We start from the raw sequence: 18,855 nt of genomic DNA, 5'->3' as shown, positions 1-18,855 counted from the left end.
TAACATGTTGATGTTCAATTCATATCAAAAAGGAAGACTTTCAACTGCCATTATATAAAATGTGTCAGGGATTAAAAAAAAAAAAATCAATGAAAAATTATTTAAAAAATCTATAAGAAATATCAAATTATTTAGGGGGGCTTCTGATTATTACTACTACTACTACTAGTAGTAGGAGTCTAGTATTACCCTGCTTATTTGCTTGCTTATTAGCCTGCTTTTTCCCTATTATTTGAAATTTGAGAGATTTTTTTTTGTAAAAAAAAAAAATAAATGAAAAATAATTTAAAAAATCAATAAAAAATATCAAATTATTTAGGGGGGCTTCTGATTATTATTATTACTACTACTAGTAGTAGTAGCAGTAGGCTAGTATTTGCCTGCTTAGTGGCTTGCTTATTTGCTTGCTTTTGCCCAATTATATCAAATTTGTCAGATTTATTTGTAAAAAAAAATCTATGAAAAAAAATCAATAAAAAATATAAAACTATCTTAGGGGGGGCTTTTGGCTTTTGGCTATTACTACTAGTACTAGTAGTAGTAGTAGTAGTAGGCTAGTAGTATCCTGCTTATTTGTTTGCTTATTAGCCTGCTTTTGCCCTATTATTTGAAATTTGAGAGATTTTTTTTGTAAAAAAAAAAAAAAAGAAAAAGAAAAAAAATCAATAAAAATATAAAATTATTTCGGGGGGCATATTGATGAGTCTTTGAATTGTGAAAATTGGTAAAATCAGAATTATGATCAAAAAAAGTCATTTTGTTGACGTATGAAGACAATGGAAGTAAACAGGCAATGAAACGTAGAATGACCCTGCAGCCGTTTGGTTGTATATTATTGTAGTTCTGGTACATGATTTGTAGTACATTGTAACTGCCTAAGGTATTACTTGGCTATAAAAAATAAGGAGTCTGTGATACGTTACCCATACCAGTGTATTGATTTATGTACATGCTTCTGTTTCGTACTTCTACTCCTTCTGGCCCCACCAGAACTTTAAGTGGCTTGTCAGGCCCAACCAGGTATTTGACATACCTGGGGGATTTTGCAACCACCTGAGGGTACAGCTTAGGAACCCTTATGTTCTTATTCCCAGCTAGTCTTCTCCAGTTGTTCATACAAATAAAATAACGACTGCTAAGAGAGCATATCTCAGGATATGTTTGCATATTATTACTATTATTATTAATATTATTATTACAATTCAACCTGGACGTGTAAGTCCATGTCATCATCCCTCCCATCAAAAATGTCGACCGGTAGGTGTCAATCAATGCCAGTCGCATGTGTCACTTGTTTCCGAGTATGATACCAGGGGTGTCACTAGGTTCTGAGGACGGGGGGGGGGCTTAGTACCCCCGGAAATGCACAGAATATGAATGAATGTAGTAGACACGCAATCTACACTGCAAAGAACATTTTAGGGGGGCTTCTAATTATTACTACTACTACTAGTAGTAGTAGTAGTAGCACTACTAGTAGTAGTAGGCTAGTATTAGCCTGCTTATTGGCTTGCTTATTAGCCTGCTTTTGCCCTATTATATGAAATTTGTCGTAGATTTTTTTTTGCTAAAAAAAAAAAATCTCAAATTTTTTTTAAAAAATGCATAAAAAATCTAAAATTATTTAGGGGGGGCTTAAGAACATTTTAGGGAGACTTCTGATTATTACTACTACTACTAGTAGTAGTAGTAGTAGGCTAGTATTAGTCTGCTTATTATAGCCTGCTTTTGCCCTATTTATTTAAAATTTGTCAGAATTTTTTTTGTAAAAAAAATAAATGAAAAAAAAAGAAAAAACAAAATTATTTAAGGGGGGGGGGTTAAGAACATTTTAGGGCCACTTCTGATTATTACCTGCTTGTTAGCTTTCTTATTAGCTTGCTTTTGCCCTAATATATGAAATTTGTCAGAGATTTTTTTGTAAAAAAAAAAGAAACGAAAAAAAAAGAAAAAAACAAGGGGCACTTCTGATTATTACCTGCTTATTAGCTTGCTTTTGCCCTATTATATGAAATTTGTCAGAGATTTTTTTTGTAAAAAAAAAAAAAATCAATGAAAATTTTTTTAAAAATCAATAAAAAAATATATAATGATTTCGGGGGGCTTCTGATTATTACTACTACTAGTAGTAGTAGTAGTAGGCTAGTATTAGCCTGCTTATTGGCTTGCTTATTAGCCTTTATTAGCTTATTATTTCTATTATTTGAAATTTGTCAGAGATTTTTTTTGTAAAAAAAAAAAAATAAATGAATTTTTTTTTTTTAAATCAATAAAAAAATATAAAATTATTTCGGGGGGCTTCTGATTATTACTACTACTACTAGTAGTAGTAGTAGTAGGCTAGTATTAGCCTGCTTATTGGCTTGCTTATTAGCCTTTATTAGCTTATTAGCTCTATTATTTGAAAATTTTCAGAGATTTTTTTTGTAAAAAGAGAAAAAATCAATGAATTTTTTTTTAAAAATCAATAAAAAATATAAAATTATTTAGGGGGGCTTAGGCCTAATGACGCCACTACATGGCACGAAGTCGCAAGTTTTACTGCCTCAAAAGATGAAGACTCAACTTTAACTGTGTCACTCCAGTTTCACTGACTCAATTTTCATTGGTTTCTACATCAACACTTTATGATGAGTTAGTTGAATCAGCTGACTCATAAATAGCTGAGTCAGTGAAAGGAATTGAGTAATCATTTATTCCACAAATGATTTAACACATTTAGCTCCCATACCTTTTGTCTGTTTGTACAATAATGTCCAATATATAAAAAAATCATACTAATACAGAACCGTGTCAGTACTGCTAAAAGCGGCATTCAAACATTCATGGAATATTTGTCTCTCCGCCCCATCGGAATTCCGGTTTAACCTGGTCAAGACTTTGGGATAATTGATCCCACAGAAGAAAGATTTACCTCAAAGGAGGCTTTTTTTTTGCTTCTATACATTTGAATTAGCTGCTAAACAGGTTCTACAGACTTTTTTTTTTTAAAGTTTAACTCTACATTATCGTTATTTTTTTTTTCGATATTCCAAATAAATTCTTATTTTATAAAATATTTAATAGCATAATACTTTTTTTCCGCATGATGTTTCTATTGTAATTGATTTAATTGTGATGCAGTTACGTCATTATTTTTATTTTCACTTGCCCCTCCCCCTTTTGAGTGGGCGGATCCCCCTTTTTTTTTTTTTTTCTTTACATACAACAGAAGCCCGGAGTCGTACTCCTGCAACAGTTGGAGTTGGAGTCATCATCACCATAGGATGGGACGCTAGCTGCCTGTGCTAATTTAAAGCCTTGTTTTGTTACCCAAAACAGGTAAGTGAAGATAACTACAAATTCCTGGGGGCCTTGAACGTCACAAATGTTATAATTGTCTGTGTTTTTGCAGTTTAATGGCCTGGTGCTACTGTCGCTGGGAGTAGTAGTATTTTTTAGTAAAAAAAAAAAAAATCAATGAAAAAAAATCAATAAAAAATAAAAAAATTATTTAGGGGGCTTAAGAACATTTTAGGGGGGCTTCTGATTATTACTACTACTACTTCTAGTAGTAGTATGGTAGTATTATCCTGCTTATTGGCTTGCTTATTAGCTTGTTTTTGCCCTATTATATGAAATTTGTCAGAGATTTTTTTTTTGTAAAAAAAAATCAATAAAAAATATAAAATTATTTAGGGGGGCCTAAGAACATTTTAGGGGGACTTCTGATTATTACTACTACTACTACTAGTATTAGCCTGCTTATTGGTTTGCTAATTTGCCTGCTTTTGCCCTATTATGTGATTTTTTTTTTTGTAAAAAAAAAAAAAACAAAAAAAAAAACAAATCAATAAAAAAATATCAAATTATTTAGGGGGGCTTAAGAACATTTTTTTTGGGGGGGGGCTTCTGATTATTACTATTATGTAGTAGGCTAGTATTAGCCTGCTTATTAGCTTGCTTATTAGCGTGCTTTTGCCCTATTATATGAAATTTGTCAGAGATTTTTTTTGTAAAACAAAAACAATAAAAAATATAAAAATATTTAGGGGGGCCTAAGAACATTTTAGGGGGGCTTCTGATTATTACTACTACTACTACTAATATTATATGAAATTTTTTTGTAAAAAAAAAAGAAAAAAAAGAAAAACAAATCAATAAAAAAATATCAAATTATTTAGGGGGGCTTAAGAACATTTTGGGGGGGGGGTTCTGATTATTACTACTATGTAGTAGGCTAGTATTAGCCTGCTTATTGGCTTGCTTATTAGCCTGCTTTTGCCCTATTATATGAAATTTGTCAGAGATTTTTTTTTGTAAAAAAAAATCAATAAAAAATATAAAATTATTTAGGGGGGGCTAAGAACATTTTAGGGGGACTTCTGATTATTACTACTACTACTAGTAGTATTAGCCTGCTTATTGGTTTGCTAATTTGCCTGCTTTTGCCCTATTATGTGAAATTTTTTTTGTAAAAAAAAAAAAAACAAAAAAAAACAAATCAATAAAAAAATATCAAATTATTTAGGGGGGCTTGAGAACATTTTTTGGGGGGGGCTTCTGATTATTACTACTATGTAGTAGGCTAGTATTAGCCTGCTTATTGGCTTGCTTATTAGCTTGTTTTTGCCCTATTATATGAAATTTGTCAGATATTTTTTTTTGTAAAAAAAAAAATCAATAAAAAATATAAAATTATTTAGGGGGGCTTAAGAACATTTTAGGGGGGGGCTTCTGATTACTACTACTACTACTAGTAGTATTATATGAATTTTTTTTTGTAAAAAAAATTTTTTTAAAAAGAAAAACAAATCAATAAAAAACTATCAAATTATTTAGGGGGACTTAAGAACATTTTGGGGGGGGGGCTTCTGATTATTACTACTATGTAGTATGCTAGTATTAGCCTGCTTATTAGCTTGCTTATTAGCTTGTTTTTGCCCTATTATATGAAATTTGTCAGAGATTTTTTTTTGTAAAAAGTGAAGATAACTACAAATTCCTGGGGGCAGTGAACGTCACAAATGTTATAATTGTTTGTGTGTTTTTTGCAGTTGAATGGCCCGGTGCTACTGTCGCTGGCGTAGAGTTCTGATCTGCGTGTGCAGTCCATGCATCTGCCTGATCCTGCTGGTTCTTTACGCAGGCATCATGGTTTGTACGGACATGAACCGGAAAACACGGCAACTCAGCGTGGATTCGATACGTTCCCTGCAAAACAAACATTTCGTTGCTTCGGGAAGTTTTAAAAGTAACACTTTCGCCTCCTTGCCGAAAAGTTTCTGGAAATTCCATGAAGAAGCTTTTTGGAATCGACTCCAAGTGACAATCGACCGGCATTTTAACCCTATCCTGAAAGCATCCAAAACCGGGACAAGGATTCGGAATGATTCGTTTTATGATTCTCTTTTAAGTCACAGCTTCTCTGATGTGATGGACTTGGAGATCATGAAAAAAAAAATCGAACTTCTACCAAAACAGATGCAAGACTTTGTTCGTTACATGAAACGAAGAAACTACCCCGTTGTTATCCAACCTTCAAGTTCTACCTGCGGAGCAGGCTCGGAGAACCACAAGGAACCTCCGTTGCTTCTTCTCGCTATTAAATCCACGGAGTTGAACTTCAAAAACCGTCAAGCGATTCGACAAACTTGGGGGCAAATAGGATGGGTGGTTGCACGCAGGAAGAACGGCACCAAACAGGAAGTCGGAGGGTATATCCGTCGGGTGTTTCTCATCGCTAGAGACAACTTCAGCAACGTTGGTGTAGATGTTTCCAAGTTACTACAAATGGAGGCTCAATTTTATGGAGATATTCTACAGTGGGACTTCAGCGACACTTTTTTCAACCTCACCTTGAAGGACGTTCTCTTCTGGAATTGGTTCTCCAAACGTTGCGGAGAGACTCGTTTCATTTTTAAAGGCGATGATGACGTATTTGTGAACCTCCCGAACATCATCGCTTACCTCCATGAGCAGCTGGAGAAACCAAATGCGGAACAAACCATGAAAGAATTCATGGTGGGTGACGTCATCGGAGCAGCTTCTCCGAATCGACTCTACCACTCAAAGTACTTTGTACCGGATAGTTTCTACAAGGGTCTTTACCCGACATACGCGGGCGGCGGCGGAGTGATCTACTCAGGCCGTCTCGCCGAACGTTTACACGACGTCTCCAGAAGAGTCCATCTCTTCCCGATCGATGACGTTTTTGTCGGGATGTGTATGGCTCGACTCAACGCGTCTCCCGTTCACCATGCGGCTTTTTTGACCTTTGACTTTCCTAAGAAGGAAGAGGCGGAGCCGTGTGCGTATCACACGATCCTATTGGTTCATAAACGGAGCCCAACGCAACTGATTGAATTGTGGGATCACATGACCAAGACGAGGGAACAATGTTGGAATGTTCCATTGAGGTTTTCAGACCAGAAGAAAAATGCAGAAAATGAGGGAAAAAAACATGACTAAATAATAAATAACTAAATAAATAAAAAATAAATAATATTGCCATAAAAATATGTATTTTGGACAAATTTATTTTATTTTGTACAATTTTAAAAAATACAAAACAATTAAAAAAAATCCAAAACTGTGTTTTCGTCATCTCCGGTATTTGTTGCTACTTCATTATTAGATTCTAATATTATCAAAATCTAGTATAAAAATTACTAGAATATGTATTTTGCTAATTTGGACCTTAATGAGGTTTTAAGTAGAGCTACAATCCGCAAAAATGTGGAACTTGTCAATCAAAAAATAATAAAAATGAACTAAAATAGATCAAGTTTAAGACCACAGGCTCTAAAAGACAAAATCTGGTCAAAATTCCGACAATAAAGGCCTTACTTAGATACACATGTTAGCATTGTTAGCATTGTTAGCATCTTTTTTACTTACTGTTCTCTACATTAATTCGGCTTCATATGATCGTCTTTGAAAGCGTCTTCTTATATTTTTATTTTACTTCATTTGAATGATAAATGCAGCTCGGAAACCCGAGTTCAATTCCACCCTCGGCCATCTCTGTGTGGAATTTTCATTTGCATTTTTCCGGGTACTCCGGTTTCCTCCCACATTCCAAAAACATGCTAGGTTCATTAGCGACTCCAAATTGTCCATAGGTATGAATGTGAGTGTGAATGGTTGTTTGTCTATATGTGCCCTGTGATTGGCTGGCCACCAGTCCAGGGTGTACCCCACTTGCCTCTAGCCCGAAGACAGCTGGGATAGGCTCCAGCAACCCCCGCGACACTTGTGAGGATAAGCGTTAAAAAATGAATGAATGAATGAGTTCTCCTCCTATTTTGTGTGGAAGTGGTAACTTTTTGGCTTCTTATTTTGTCTTTCCCCACGCTCGGCCATCTCTGTGTGGAGTTTGCATGTTCTCCCCGTGCATGCGTGGGTTTTTTTTTTTTCGGGTACTCCGGTTTCCTCCCACATTCCATAAACATGCTAGGTTAATTAGCGACTCCAAATTGTCCATAAGTATGAATGTGAGTGTGAATGGTTGTTTGTCTATACTATGTGCCCTGTGATTGGCTGGCGTCCGAAGACACCTAGAATAGGCACTCCTCGCGAAAATGAATGAATGAACAATTATGGTACGTTCAAGGACTTGAGTAAAAAACATCATTTAAGCATATAGTGACATAATCATGTAAATAAAAATAGTTGTACATGTTTTATCATCTATTTATAAATTATTACAAACATACAATGAATGACAAGTTTTTTGTTTTTTTTTAGACAATTTTTAGGACCAAATATCTGCAAATGTGAACGGATTCAACGCAATAGTATTTTTTACTACATATGAGTCAAAATATTCCAAAAGTATTAATGTAGTAGTAGTCGTTAAAACAGCTTGTTGATGCTAATACCCCCCCCCCCCCCCCCACATCATTATGTATAAGTCAGGTGTTAATTGCTTGATGTTCCCCTTCCTGTGTAACAGGTTACCTTGCCCTGTATGCTATGCTAACTATTACTACTAGGACATTTTTTTTGTACACGTTCAAGAATTAAATAAAATTCAGCAATGTTATGAAATTGGTTGTATTTCAGATATTAAATGTTTAGCTTGGTTAAAATATTTTTTTTATGTAGAATAAATGATTTAATGTTCGAAGGAGTTTGCAAAATGGCCTCCAGCAACCTGAAAGCAGCTGCGGGAATTTTTTTTGTGTGTCCTTGTACGACCGGAAAAGGGGGTACGACCAGCTTTATCGAGAACCTGTTGCACAAGTTCGGTATGGCATAATATAATCATAACATAACAAATATTACAAACATATACTCTAATAATGTTCAGTTTATTTTCATTTTATTGTGAATACAAAACAAACCCGCCCCACTATTTAAGAACCGTTGTCTTAACATGTGAAGATAAGCACAGGAATGATTATGGAATATGGGAATATTTTCATGTAGGTGTCCCCCCCCCGGCACCAACATTTTGAGTCCAGGCATCAAAACGTCCGACTGAAGTCCATAAGTTGAACATGAAGTATTCATCCTTCATCCTCACTGTCCTCGTCATCCTCGCTCTCGCTGTACTGGTACGTGCAGCGGTTGGTGTTGACAAAAAGGTCAGCTTCGTCGTCCTCAGAGTCGCCCGAGCTGTCCTTCTCTTCTTCGTTGTCTTCGTTTTCCTCACTGTGGTCTTCCTGGTTTGGCTTGGTTTCCTTGGTGAAGCCCTCAGGCCTGGATGGGAATTATATGGTAATGGTTTCATTTCATTTGAACATGCATCAGATTACAATTGAATGCATCACATAATCAGTTCACAGTTCCACATGTCCAAAAGGAGTAGGAAGAATCAAAGCTTATTAAATCCTACCCCTCCATCTGGTACTTTTACAATCAGTAACTGTTACATTTGTTCACTTCCTGCTTTCCTAATAAAGGTGAAGTTTTTTTTTTATTGTTATTATTTTTTTATTTTATTTTTGTCACATAATCAGTTCTCAGGTCCACATGTCCAAAAGGAGTAGGAAGAAGCAAAGCTTATTAAATCCTACCCCTCCATCTGGTACTTTTACAATCAGTAACTGTTACATTTGTTCACTTCCTGCTTTCCTAATATAGTTTAAGGTTTTTTTTTGTTTTTTTTTTTTATTTTGTCCCGTACGAGGTGATATGACCATACAAAGAACTCACAAAAAATATTACAAAAAACGGTCAAATGTTATTATTACAATCAGTAACTGTTACATTTGTTCACTTCCTGCTTTCCTGATATAATTTAAGGTTTTTTTGTATTTTTTTTGTGTAATTTTTTAATTTTTTTGTCCCGTACCAAAGTACGAGGTGATATGACCATACAAAGAACTCACAAAAAATATTACAAAAAACGGTCAAATTTTATTAAGTTTTTTTATTATTATTTTTTTTTTTTTTTTGTCACATAATCAGTTCACAGTTCCACATGTCCAAAAGGAGTAGGAAGAAGCAAAGCTTATTAAATCCTACCCCTCCATCTGGTACTTTTACAATCAGTAACTGTTACATTTGTTCACTTCCTGCTTTCATAATATAGTTTAAGATTTTTTTTGTTTTTTTTTTGTAATTTTTTATTATTTTGTCACGTACGAGGTGATATGACCATACAAAGAACTCACAAAAAATATTACAAAAAACGGTCAAATGTTATTATTATAATCAGTAACTGTTACATTTGTTCACTTCCTGCTTTCCATAATACAGTTTAAGGTAATGTACCTCGTACTCAATCCATTCCATAGTTTGATTCCACATACTGAAATGCTATGGCTTTTTAACGTAGTCCTAGCATAGAAGTGTTTCAAATGTACTTCTTCCCTGAGATCATATTTCTCCTCTCTTGTAGAGAAGTATTGGATGACATTTTTAGCTAATTGGTTATTTTTAGCCTTATGCATTATTTTAGCTGTTTGAAGATGAACTATATCAGCAAGTTGAAGTATTTGTGATTTTAGAAATAAGGAGTTAGTATGTTCTCTGAATTATCCTTACTGGCCTTTTTTGCAGTACATTTAGTGTGATTGAGTGAAGATTGCTTTTATAGTTATTAGCCCATATTTCCACACAATAAGGAAATCAGACAATGCTGTTGCGTGTGAGTTGGTACCCACCATAGATGATGCTTCTGCAGGTAATCTATGTGATCTTTGTAGAGAATGGAGCTGATTTCTGCCTTCACCTTCTCTCCTTCCTCAATTGGATCCACGATCACATAGTCTCCTTGATAGGATGTACAATATTTAAAAAAATATATATAGTAAATGATCTATTTTAAATCGTAAAATGGTCGCTCACCTCTCTTGATCCAAATGTTCTTGCGGAATTTGGTGGGCATGCTCACCAGGAATATCTGGCCCTGAGCTGTGACGGTCTCGTGGAGATTGTTACCACGGCTACCAGTCACCTGTGCAGTGTCGTTGTCACGTGATTACACGCGCATCATGTGTGAATATAAAATGTCACGTGTCTTACCCACCTTCACGATTTGTTGGTTCTCTGTCGGTGTGACAAAGTCTCCAAGAACCTCCTTCACAACATGTTTACGTTTAGTAGCCTGCGACATTTTGATTCTTTAGGAAATGAGGAAACAAATAAATAAATACACGGAGGTGGCGGAAATAAATAAGCGTCCAAACTTTGATGAAGTATGTGCTTTAAAGAGGCTCAAAGCGATACCATGGAGGTCAATATATGCTAAGCTATATCAATGTAGCAAATTAGTCGTACTTTTTTTATAAATTACACTTACTTTTAGCATACAATATGCCCATTACGGCCCTGGACTTTGGCCTGTTTAAAACAACATTATTACTAGTGGTGATGCAATGCAGGTTTTTTCCGCATGTGGCAACTTTAATACGATGAATTCTAAGACAAAAAGAAAAGTCACATCCTCTAAAAATACTCTCAAAACTTTATAATAAAACTAAACTGTCTTGTTTTATGTAATGAAGAATAAACGACATATATATTGTAGCTGCTGTTCGCCAAAAACATACGAACCGTGATTAGCGATAAAAGTATAAATGTACCTTAAAATAACGATTGTTCTCTCATTAATCAATCTCTCCTGAATCTTCCCAAAGCCCAAATGTAGCTTTATAAAATATATATTAAAGTTATATTGACAGATAAACTAAACCACATGCAAGCGACCGTGTTATCTGGCAACACAAGCAAAATGACACCGGTTCACTTCCGGGGTTGAGCGCCATATTGCATTTTTCAGAATTAAGTTTTAGTGCATTTTAAATTAGCATTAAACTCGAAACGGTTCTCTAGTTAGCAATATTATTAAGAGTATATGTAAGTTAAATCAGTATTCAATGCCGCTGGTTTCACATATCGACATTTTGGGTTACTGGCAGTGATAGAAATACACATGGCGTTTATTTTGACATTCTTTTTCTTGTCGGAAATGTTGTCAAAGCACCATGGGAAATGAAGTTTTTATTATTTCAATGCGGTTTGCGTTTGAGATCTACAAATGTAGAGATTTGTACAGTAATAAATGTATGAATAACTTTACTCTAGTTTATTTTATTTGAATTGGGGTGGAGGAAGCTATAAATAAATAGCTAACCATGTGGGAAACAACAGTTTGTGTGTTATTTATGGCATTTTTTAACACATTTGTTGCCCCTGATTACTGTACACTATTTATGCATTTTGAAGGATCACGCTTATTGTGAAAGATTTTCAACTCATGAATGAATAGAGAATATCATTTAATACACTGTATTTTAATTCAATTTTCTTTTATTTCTTATCCATCTCCAACAAACTTTACTCGGAAACTCAATTCAATTCAAAATCACATTTTTCAGGACAATGGGAACAAAACTGATTTAAATCCACAGCACAGGACTAATGCATCACACTATAAACAGCAATTATGTGAGGGGGAAAAAACTGTTTTGCCTAAAAAACAAAAAAAATTACCTCTAAGGGTGACAAATTAAAAAGCACACATTAAATTTATGTTAAAAATACTTTCAAAATTCAATAAAATCACCAACATTTGTAACAGCAACACTAGCGCTGGTATGTTTTGGAATAGAGGAACACTAAAAGTAACATCAGGTTGCCGTATTTGAATGAGCAGTGTGGATCAAACATGTGCCTGATGGTGTGATCACGCATGTTCGCGTGTGTTTGCATACGTGTGGTAAATAAAGCAGTGTTATTTAGTTGACAACAGCAGATGAACCCATCCGGTTGATTCCACATGCGTTGGATCCCCTATATAGGTAGTAGTAACCCTGGAAGAGAAAAAATTAAATATGTATAAACATTAAAAAACATAATGTATTCTATTTACTTATCCACCGAGTCTTACCTGCTCTCCGTAATCCTCCCCCCAGCTGTTTTTGATAGCCCAGAATGGAGTTCCGTTACCTGAAAGCACATTATTTGATCATTTGGTAGCCTTAGTTTAACAACATGTACACTCGCTGAATGTACTGCAAAAAAGGTCAGTAAGGATAATTCAAAATGCCGCCTACAGAGAACATACTAACTCCTTATTTGACACTTACTATGGTACCCATTATGCTATTGTATGGTCATATCACCTTGTACTTCGGTACGAGGTACATTATAAAAAAAAAAAAAAACTTAAACTGTATAATAGAAAGCAGGAAGTGAACAAATGTAACAGTTACTGATTGTAAAAGTACCAGATGGAGGGGTAGGATTTAATAAGCTTTGCTTCTTCCTACTCCTTTTGGACATGTGGAACTGGGAACTGATTATGTGACAAAAATAAAATTAAAAAATAATAACAATTAAAAAAAAAAAACTATATTAGGAAAGCAGGAAGTGAACAAATGTAACAGTTACTGATTGTAAAAGTACCGGAACTGATTATGTGACAAAAAAATATATTAGGAAAGCAGGAAGTGAACAAATGTACCAGTTACTGGTTGTAAAAGTACCGGAACTGATTATGTGACAAAAAAAATGAAAAAAAAAAACTATATTAGGAAAGCAGGAAGTGAACAAATGCAACAGTTACTGATTGTAAAAGTACCAGATGGAGGGGTAGGATTTAATAAGCTTTGCTTCTTCTTACTCCTTTTGGACATGTGGAACTGTGAACTGATTATGTGATGCATTCAATTGTCATCTGATGCATGTTCAAATGAAATAAAACCATTACCATTTCTGTGTCTATGAAATCAACCAAAGTGAATAGAATATAACTTACGGTCTCCATAGCCCACCAGCAGCACAGCATGGTCGATCATCCAGGGGTTACAAAATATCTTAAAAGGGTGGGATACACCCTTCCTGTAAAACTATACAAGAAAAAAAAAATAAATATCATAGTGTGCCGTTTTTTAACTGGTGAGCTTTACCTGCATGGCAAAGGCATTCAGAGCGACAGAGACGGGGCCGTTCTCAGCCAGCCATGCTGCAATTTCTGGAGGGGAAAGGAAACAAAAATCAAATCTTATTCGACATGACATGATCAGGACATTTTTTTTACTGATTGTCCTGTTCAGGAAGAAACACTGCATAAAACAAGCTCAGAATATTTGTAATGCGTCTATAAAACCAAGTGGAGCACACTTGTATGCAGTCTTCTTATTAGAAATCCCATGGTGTCATCCCGCAACCATCCATAAATGCTAAATGCTAAATAGATCATGAATATGAAGGAAAGATGGAGACAGCAACTAATAGAAAAAGAAATGGTCATTATGTTGAGGGTTATTTTGGAGGGAAACCAAATGTGGAGGAAAGACAAAATACCAAACATGTACCACTTCCACACAGAATAGGAGGATGACTTTTTACTGAGGGGTAGTGACCACGATGACCCACAATAAAACAAATTGCTTCTTCTGACGGGATCAAATAAAAGATCAATAACTGTCTATTTCGGTACGTGACAAAAAATTAAATTAAAATTAAAATTAAAATTAAAATTAAAATTAAAATTAAAATTAAAATTAAAATTAAAATTAAAATTAAAATTAAAATTAAAATTAAAATTAAAATTAAAATTAAAATTAAAATTAAAATTAAAATTAAAATTAAAATTAAAATTAAAATTACTATGGTACCCATTATGTCATCGGATGCTCATATCACCTCATACTTTGGTACGTGACAAAAAATTAAAATTAATAAATAATAAATAAATAAATTAATTAAACTATATTAGGAAAGAATGTCTCCTTTTGGACATGTGGAACTGGGAACTGATTATGTGACAAAAATAAAATTAAAAAATAATAACAATAAAAAGATAAAAAATAAATTAAAAAAAACAAACTATATTAGGAAAGCAGGAAGTGAACAAATGTAACAGTTACTGATTGTAAAAGTACCAGATGGAGGGGTAGGATTTAATTAGCTTTGCTTCTTCCTACTCCTTTTGGACATGTGGAACTGTGAACTGATTATGTGATGCATTCAATTGTAATCTGATGCATGTTCAAATGAAATTAAACCATTACCATTTTCACATTCATGCATTTGCTATTTTTTTACCCCCATTGTTCCCTTGGCTTTCAGAACTCACCACTCTCATCTTTGGACAGTTCCACGGAGCTGTTGATGTAGGCAGCGACCTTTCTGCTGGTGAAGTCACACGTCTGCTTGTGGCCAGTGTAGGAGTAGTCACTCTCTGACTCCAGACCACCTTAAATAAACGTTAAAAACACTGCAATGTTCCGGTACTAACCCCAGTCTCTATACACAGGTAGAATTTAGAAACAGTAGTACAATTGTACCTGTTTATGTACATGCATAATATAACAACTTTGCAGTAAACACAAAGCCTTTTGTGTTGGGAATAACGACGTCAAAAATGATTTTTTTGGTAATTACTTAGATTATCTGTTACTGAAACAATAATGACATCATAACTCCCACACTGTTTGACATAAGCAGGTTCCAGTGTATTATAAAATACTTGCACAAAGCTTTTTTTTACAGACATTTTTTTGCTTACCCAAATTTTCAATGGCTTCGTAGGCGTTTGACGGCAAGCCGCCTCTGCACGCCTGGTCCAGCCTGTCACAGTCCACCAGTTCTGTGCAGCACAAATTAATAACGATTCAAAAGTGTCACTTATTTGTTATGTTATTTTGATGAGGTGGCAGAAGATTACCTTGTTCTGATAAAGACAGTAATTTTCCATTTTTCAGAAACCATTGGCCTTCAATGTTGCCTGTAACAGAAAACGCCCAGCAAGATCCACACATCCCCTACGAGACACACACACACACACACACACACACACACAAATGGAGATGAAGTGAAATCAGTGTTTCCCATACGTTCAATTGAACTGCCACAAATCCACTATGCTATTTACAGTAACTTCGTCCTTCCTCACAGTACCTGATTTTTAACCGAGCTGACAGCTCCGTGTTCCCTCCAATCCCAGCTTGCAGGGGCGGGGCCCCGAGGAGGAGAAGCCAGTTTCATTGGTCGCTGAAGCGTCCACTGGCTCAGCAGCGGGTTCAGGTATGTCGAACGAAACTCTTCCTCTGGAGGCAGAGAGAAAGAAATGGGTAAAATAAAGCAAGAGATGTTGGAAGAAGGCTGCACGACGGTCGAGTGGTTAGCGCGCAGATCTCACAGCTAGGAGACCCAAGTTCAATCCCACCCTCGGCTATCTCTGTGTGGAGTGTGCATATTCTCCCCTGTGCATGCGTGGGTTTTCTCCGGGTACTCCGGTTTCCTCCCATATTCCAAAAACATGCTAGGTTAATTAGCGACTCCAAATTGTCCATAGGTATGAATGTGAGTGTGAATGGTTGTTTGTCTATATGTGCCCTGTGATTGGCTGGCCACCAGTCCAGGGTGTACCCCACCTCTTGCCCGAAGACGGCTGGGATAGGCTCCAGCACCCCCGCCACCCTTGTGAGGATAAGCGGTAGAAAACGAATGAATGAATGAGTTCTCCTCCTATTTTGTGTGGAAGTGGTAACTTTTTGGCTTCTTATTTTGTCTTCCCCCACCCTCCGCCATCTCTGTGTGGAGTTTGCATGGTCTCCCCGTGCATGCGTCGGTTTTTTTTTTCCGTGTACTCCGGTTTCCTCCCACATTCCAAAAACATGCTAGGTTAATTAGCGACTCTAAATTGTCCATAGGTATGAATGTGAGTGTGAATGGTTGTTTGTCTATATGTGCCCTGTGATTGGTTGGTTGGCCACCAGTCCAGGGTGTACCCCGCCTCTCGCCCGAAGACAACTGGGATAGGCTCCAGCACCCTCGTGAGGATAAGCGGTAGAAAATGAACGAATGAATGAATGTTGGAAGAAACACCGACACACACACCTGTGAGGTCGCTGAACTTGGTGATGCCGTATTCTGCAGAGCCTTGATCCAAAGACTGGATCTTCTCAGCCATCTTCAGGTTCTCGTGGAAGATCCGCAAACGGCGGTCAGCCTCTGTGGACACAAATGGCGACTAATGATATTACCCCACGATATCAATATGCTACATTGACTTGTCATTTTAACGTGAAACTTTCCACTCTGGTTGGGAGTTCTGTATCATGGCCGATTGTGCGAACTGTCAAACACTCGCAACTTATAGTCAGGTGTGACTTAATATATACAATATATGTTTTAAGAATGATTTATGAATGTAGAAGTTTAAACATGTTTCCGTTTTACATTCCAAATATATATACTGTACATACTCACCCTCCTGGGTGCTGTAGACTTTTTTGTATTTCATCATGAAGTTTTTGAAAAGGCCCACAGACTCCTGACAAATAAAGAGCGGGCATATCTTATCAACAAGTTAAAACAGTTTACTCGACAAAGAGAAGCGAGATAAATAACGATCAGTTATAGGAATAATCAGCATGACTTTTTCTTCACCTCCTGGGGCTGCTTAGCCGAAGTCGATTCGGTTGTTTCTTCTGGTACAGCTGATAAGAAAGAATTGGGGTAAACAAGTCAATGTCAATGTACTGTACTGTAGTGTACAAACATATTCGGTCAAAGTAGCTTAGTCTGGAATGGCTTGACTTGGTAGCGGGTCTGTGGTTCAATATATGCATATTAAAGTATTTGAAATGCATATAAATTACAAATGAAAGGGATAAACAAACAATTAAAGGGGAACTGCACTTTTGGGGGAATTTACATTTACAATCCTTATGTGAAACATGGACACATTACAAAGTGAGAAAACTTTGACGCAGGTTAAAAAAAAAACTGTAGTGACCTTTCATTCTTCATTTATAGACAAATATGCAAACTAATTATTTGTTCTTTTTTACCTTTTGGTTGGCACTTCTGTTTGAGCAGAGTTGAAGCTCCCTGCCAGGGTATGTCCCAAATTTCAAACACACAAACCTCCGTCTTGCAAAAACAGACACAATAGTATGAAAAGGGGAACAAGAAAAAATAAAAAATAAAACAGCTGACATTTCAACATGCAGAGTTCGGACATATTTCAAGTTGGACTGTTCATGTGTGCTGAGTATGCGGTATAAAGTATTTATTTACTCTGAACACATAACCTACCTTCAGATTCTGTAGTTCAGGGTAGAAGTCACAAGTCCGGAGCATAGTTGATTTTTTACACTGAGTGTTACTCAGCTCCACTGTTATGGTGTAGCGGATCCCCTTAACCACCTGGAAAACAGCCACACACACACGTTTTAATTTGATTTAACAAAGTAAAAAACATTTACACACACTCTTTTATAATGGTGGTTTATGTGTATGTGTATATAATTTGCTATTTTGGACTTTATTTTAGTCTTAAATTTATTATTTAGATAATGTTACATTGTCTAACATTGTAAAACTGTATGAAAATGTACTTAAAAAAATATTTAAATTACCTCGAAAATATCAAGTACAACGTATGGGTATCGGCAGAACAATACAGTGCTTGCATTTGATTGGTTAGTATCGCCCACTCCGAATAAGAGACATGATTGGACACTGTCAAGTCACCGACGTCATATCCGGTCTGAAGCGAACAACAAAAGTCGTATTGTTACATAAACTCAACACTATGTTGTTATTCCCCTTGTATTATGCTGATGAACATTTTAGACAAAAATTGCTGACAAAATTTGTCATTTTAGGGTTATATTCATGTGAATATTCCGCGTGTTAGTTTAGAGCTTATAGCCCCATTACTTCCGGTCGCTATTAAGCTAACAGTTTGACGCAGTTTTAAATCCACTAGCTAATGACAGCCCGTGTTTATATAAGATGTGTTCAATGATGTGTTTACAACACCTGTTTGGTTGCGGAGACGAGCCTGCTGACTTTGCGGAGGTGCATGGCGTTAGAACCCAGATTGTATCGCTCCTCGGCAAACTGCAGAGCCTTTTTTAAGCCGGGATCTGACTCCATCAGCCGAATAGGAGAGCCGGGAGGACCGAAGAGAGGCCGGTCCATGTCCTCACCAAGCCCCAGCGCTGAGCCCAGAACGACCGCCAAGGCCAGGCAGAGGATGGTCTGGCATTCCGTCAACATACTGTCGTCTCCGATGTGTTTTGCAAAAGAAAGAATGTGCGTCCGCTTTGCGCTGAGCTATAAAGCATACAGTCTGTCTCGCTGCCAAGACAAACACATGAACAACCAACGACGTTGTTGCCAAACAAATCAGGAACGAGTGGGAGGGGCAAAGTAACGTCAGGCTGAATAACTCAATACGCATACACAGCGCCACCTCTGGACAAAAGTATAATGGTTTTACCGTTTACCATTTTTAATCAACAGTGACTGCATGCTTCCACAATTTGTTTGTTTAAGTGTAATTGTAATTATTTGGTAATCAAGTCACAGAAAACATTTTAACTATTTTGAATATTTAACGATTTTTATCAGCATTTTATGCAATTTGTATTGGACAGTGACTTTAGAGTTAATCTAAAA

At 36.0% G+C, this 18,855-nt stretch overlaps 3 protein-coding genes across 3 annotated transcripts; 1 reads left to right on the top strand and 2 right to left on the bottom strand.

The window, feature by feature from the left end:
• Positions 1 to 3,234: 3,234 nt before the first annotated feature.
• On the top strand, positions 3,235 to 6,460 carry LOC131110340 (N-acetyllactosaminide beta-1,3-N-acetylglucosaminyltransferase 2-like). Its single transcript, XM_058063383.1, has 2 exons — positions 3,235 to 3,321; positions 5,037 to 6,460. Exon 2 carries the CDS (start codon positions 5,041 to 5,043, stop codon positions 6,448 to 6,450), a length of 1,410 nt encoding a protein of 469 aa, XP_057919366.1. The 5' UTR covers positions 3,235 to 3,321; positions 5,037 to 5,040; the 3' UTR covers positions 6,451 to 6,460.
• A 1,537-nt stretch (positions 6,461 to 7,997) lies between these two features.
• On the bottom strand, positions 7,998 to 11,165 carry eif1ad (eukaryotic translation initiation factor 1A domain containing). The gene is made up of 5 exons (XM_058063384.1): positions 11,016 to 11,165; positions 10,460 to 10,553; positions 10,279 to 10,387; positions 10,095 to 10,203; positions 7,998 to 8,685 (listed from the first exon to the last, which is right to left on the bottom strand). The coding sequence occupies exons 2-5, from the start codon at positions 10,544 to 10,546 to the stop codon at positions 8,493 to 8,495; spliced, it is 498 nt and encodes a 165-aa protein (XP_057919367.1). The 5' UTR covers positions 10,547 to 10,553; positions 11,016 to 11,165; the 3' UTR covers positions 7,998 to 8,492.
• Positions 11,166 to 11,724: 559 nt separating this feature from the next.
• On the bottom strand, positions 11,725 to 18,570 carry ctsf (cathepsin F). Its single transcript, XM_058063838.1, has 14 exons — positions 18,214 to 18,570; positions 17,485 to 17,595; positions 17,238 to 17,319; positions 16,834 to 16,883; positions 16,654 to 16,717; positions 16,282 to 16,395; positions 15,340 to 15,488; positions 15,107 to 15,203; positions 14,948 to 15,028; positions 14,516 to 14,635; positions 13,344 to 13,408; positions 13,193 to 13,283; positions 12,323 to 12,381; positions 11,725 to 12,245 (listed from the first exon to the last, which is right to left on the bottom strand). The coding sequence occupies exons 1-14, from the start codon at positions 18,451 to 18,453 to the stop codon at positions 12,171 to 12,173; spliced, it is 1,398 nt and encodes a 465-aa protein (XP_057919821.1). The 5' UTR covers positions 18,454 to 18,570; the 3' UTR covers positions 11,725 to 12,170.
• Positions 18,571 to 18,855: the final 285 nt, after the last annotated feature.

This window comes from Doryrhamphus excisus, chromosome 23, assembly GCF_030265055.1.
Source record: "Doryrhamphus excisus isolate RoL2022-K1 chromosome 23, RoL_Dexc_1.0, whole genome shotgun sequence".
NCBI lineage: Eukaryota > Metazoa > Chordata > Actinopteri > Syngnathiformes > Syngnathidae > Doryrhamphus > Doryrhamphus excisus.
This window is presented reverse-complemented; position numbering and strand designations above follow the sequence as displayed.

Excerpts from the sequence above, each read along its gene's own strand:
- LOC131110340 (XM_058063383.1), top strand. The coding sequence starts at position 5,041 with ATGGCCCGGTGCTACTGTCGCTGGCGTAGAGTTCTGATCTGCGTGTGC.
- eif1ad (XM_058063384.1), bottom strand. The coding sequence starts at position 10,546 with ATGTCGCAGGCTACTAAACGTAAACATGTTGTGAAGGAGGTTCTTGGA. Across the intron at positions 10,204-10,278 it reads GAACATTTGGATCAAGAGAG|GAGACTATGTGATCGTGGAT; the intron begins GTGAGCGACCAT and ends CATCCTATCAAG. Across the intron at positions 8,686-10,094 it reads CTGCAGAAGCATCATCTATG|GCCTGAGGGCTTCACCAAGG; the intron begins GTGGGTACCAAC and ends ATTCCCATCCAG.
- ctsf (XM_058063838.1), bottom strand. The coding sequence starts at position 18,453 with ATGTTGACGGAATGCCAGACCATCCTCTGCCTGGCCTTGGCGGTCGTT. Across the intron at positions 17,596-18,213 it reads TCGTCTCCGCAACCAAACAG|GTGGTTAAGGGGATCCGCTA; the intron begins GTGTTGTAAACA and ends GCTGTTTTCCAG. Across the intron at positions 14,636-14,947 it reads CGAAGCCATTGAAAATTTGG|GTGGTCTGGAGTCAGAGAGT; the intron begins GTAAGCAAAAAA and ends CGTTTATTTAAG.